Source organism: Lipophrys pholis (genome assembly GCF_963383615.2).
Source record: "Lipophrys pholis genome assembly, chromosome: 14".
In the NCBI taxonomy this organism is placed as follows: Eukaryota; Metazoa; Chordata; class Actinopteri; order Blenniiformes; family Blenniidae; genus Lipophrys; species Lipophrys pholis.
Window position 1 is genome coordinate 13,862,458 of NC_137633.1, and position 2,469 is coordinate 13,864,926.

At 50.3% G+C, this 2,469-nt stretch overlaps 1 protein-coding gene across 1 annotated transcript; it reads left to right on the forward strand.

The window, feature by feature from the left end:
• Positions 1-566: 566 nt before the first annotated feature.
• nkx2.1 (NK2 homeobox 1) lies at positions 567-2,209 on the forward strand (the record flags this gene model as incomplete). The annotated part of the gene is made up of 2 exons (XM_080480853.1): positions 567-933; positions 1,530-2,209. The coding sequence occupies 2 exons, from the start codon at positions 567-569 to the stop codon at positions 2,207-2,209; spliced, it is 1,047 nt and encodes a 348-aa protein (XP_080336979.1).
• Between the last annotated feature and the right edge of the window lie 260 nt (positions 2,210-2,469).

A 2,469-nucleotide genomic window follows, 5' to 3' on the forward strand; every position in this document is an offset into this window, starting at 1 on the left:
AGTAGTTCAACTGAGGAGTGGTTCTCCAACTCTCAAGTCCATATAGACCTCCTTTCATCAAGAGGCCCTCGTAAACATCACTACAGTTAATAAAGTGCATTGTGGTCACTGCAATCCAAAGGTGCGGTGTGCGGTGTGTTTGTCTGCAACAAGTCACCAACTCCAAACGCCGCAGAGCTCGGACGCAGCCGGGACGATGAGCGTTTATCATCATGTACGGCGCTTATGTTATTGTCAGTGGGAGGGGAGCACATGTCTTGTAAGTGAAATTACGCTCGGCGAAAGGAGGCTAGAGCTGTTTTGTATTGTTGCCGATGCCCCGCCTCTGATGGTAGCCTTAAACCTGGCACCAAGCTAAAACAAACCCAAGCCTGCACCGAGCTCCCACTCAATCCAATTAAGGCGGACTCGAGGCTCTCCTACGTGTTCATCTACCAGGATCGACGTTGAGACAACAGGAACCAGAGGGGCTTTGGCCAAAAAAAAAAAAAAAAAAAAAAAAAAAAGGGGAGAGAGAAGGAGAGATTGCCTTGCCTTCTAATTTCTCCCTCTCCAGCCCCAGAACAATGTCGATGAGCCCTAAGCATACGACTCCTTTTTCTGTTTCCGATATCTTGAGTCCCCTTGAGGAGAGCTATAAGAAAGTAAGTATGGAGAATAACAACTTGGGGGCACCTCTCACTTCTTACCGGCAGCCGCAGGTCTCTCAATCGGCGATGCAGCAGCACCACATGGGCCATAATGGGACTGTGTCTGCGGCTTACCACATGACTGCTGCAGGTGTTTCTCAGCTGTCACACACGGCCATGGGGGGCTACTGTAACGGCAACCTGGGCAACATGGGCGACCTGCCGTCCTACCAGGATGGCATGAGGGGCAGCGCGACGGCCACCGGCTGGTACGGAGCCAACCCGGACCCGCGCTTCTCCACCAGTGAGTATTCACCTGCACTTTGTCTCCAGCTTCGAGTCACCTCAGTGCGCACTACAGTCACACACAAATCCGGCTTTTATGTGCATGAATTCCATTCCACCACCCGCTCTTTCCATTCTGTCTTCTGTGCGATTTTGTCTCGCAGTTTAGATTTTTTTTTCCTTTCCTTTTTTTTTAATCCAATACGCGCAAAAATTAGAGACACTCTCGCAACATCTGGGGGAAAAAAAAGATTTTCCTCTCAGCTTGGCACATGGCTCATTTTAAACAATTTACCAGTGTCGACTTTTGGTTATCGCGTTAATTCAGTAATGATGTGCTGTCAGTGATGAGCTAAGGCTTACAAATTAAATCATTACACTTTGACCGTTCCTAATTATGGGCTGTGAGGCGCTTTGTAGAGTCCCAGCTAATCAAATGCTGCCCAAAAATGTAATTTTGTACCAAAACTGCATTTACTTTCATTATTGATGTAACATGGGTTATAACAGTGACCATTTTAATTGAGGGTTTAAAATGATTAAAATGTGTTTCTTTTTGTCAACAAAGAGATGGAATGTTTTAATCATGGCACACTTGTTTCATGTCTTCCCCAGTTTCTCGCTTCATGGGCTCCTCGTCGGGCATGAACATGGGCAGCATGGGCAGCCTGAGCTCCCTGGCAGACGTGGGTAAAGGCATGGGCTCCTTGTCCAGCACCCCGAGGAGAAAGCGGCGAGTGCTGTTCTCGCAGGCGCAGGTGTACGAGCTGGAGCGGCGCTTCAAGCAGCAGAAATACTTGTCTGCGCCGGAGAGGGAACACCTGGCAAGTATGATCCACCTCACCCCGACGCAGGTGAAGATCTGGTTCCAGAATCACCGGTACAAGATGAAGAGGCAGGCGAAGGACAAAGTGTCCCAGCAGCAGATGCAACAGGACAGCGGGTCCTGTCAGCAGCAGCAGCAGCAGCAGTCCCCGCGGAGGGTGGCCGTGCCGGTGCTGGTGAAGGACGGGAAGCCGTGCCAGGGCAGCGGCCACACGCCGACATCCTCCGCGCAGACGCACCACCAGCAAGGGGGCAATGTCATGATCATGTCCAATAACACGTCCGGCCTCGGGCAGCATCAGAACCAGCAGGTGGGGAGCACGGGGCACTCTCCAGACTTGGCGCCACACTCGTCCAGTCCGCCCTCCCTGCAGAGCCAAGTGGCCGGCCTCTCCCACCTCAATTCCCCGGGCGCAGAGTACGGCTCCGCGCTGCAGTGCTCGGCCCTGTTATACGGCAGGACGTGGTGACACGAGGCGCCAGCCATCACTTAAATCTTCTATTTAAACGAGATAAAAAGGACTTTTTTTTTTCCTGTCAAGACTGGGGCAAGTTTCACTGTAAAGGTGCCAATTTGAACAAGAACCGAGAAAACCGCGCAGCTCTTCATGGTTTTTATTTTTTGTTTTAATTTTTCTGCTTTTTGAAAGGAAGTGTGACTCAATGTGGAAGAAACACTTGTCCAAAAAGTGCGGACGTTTGGATTTATTTATGTAAATTATATCGAGAC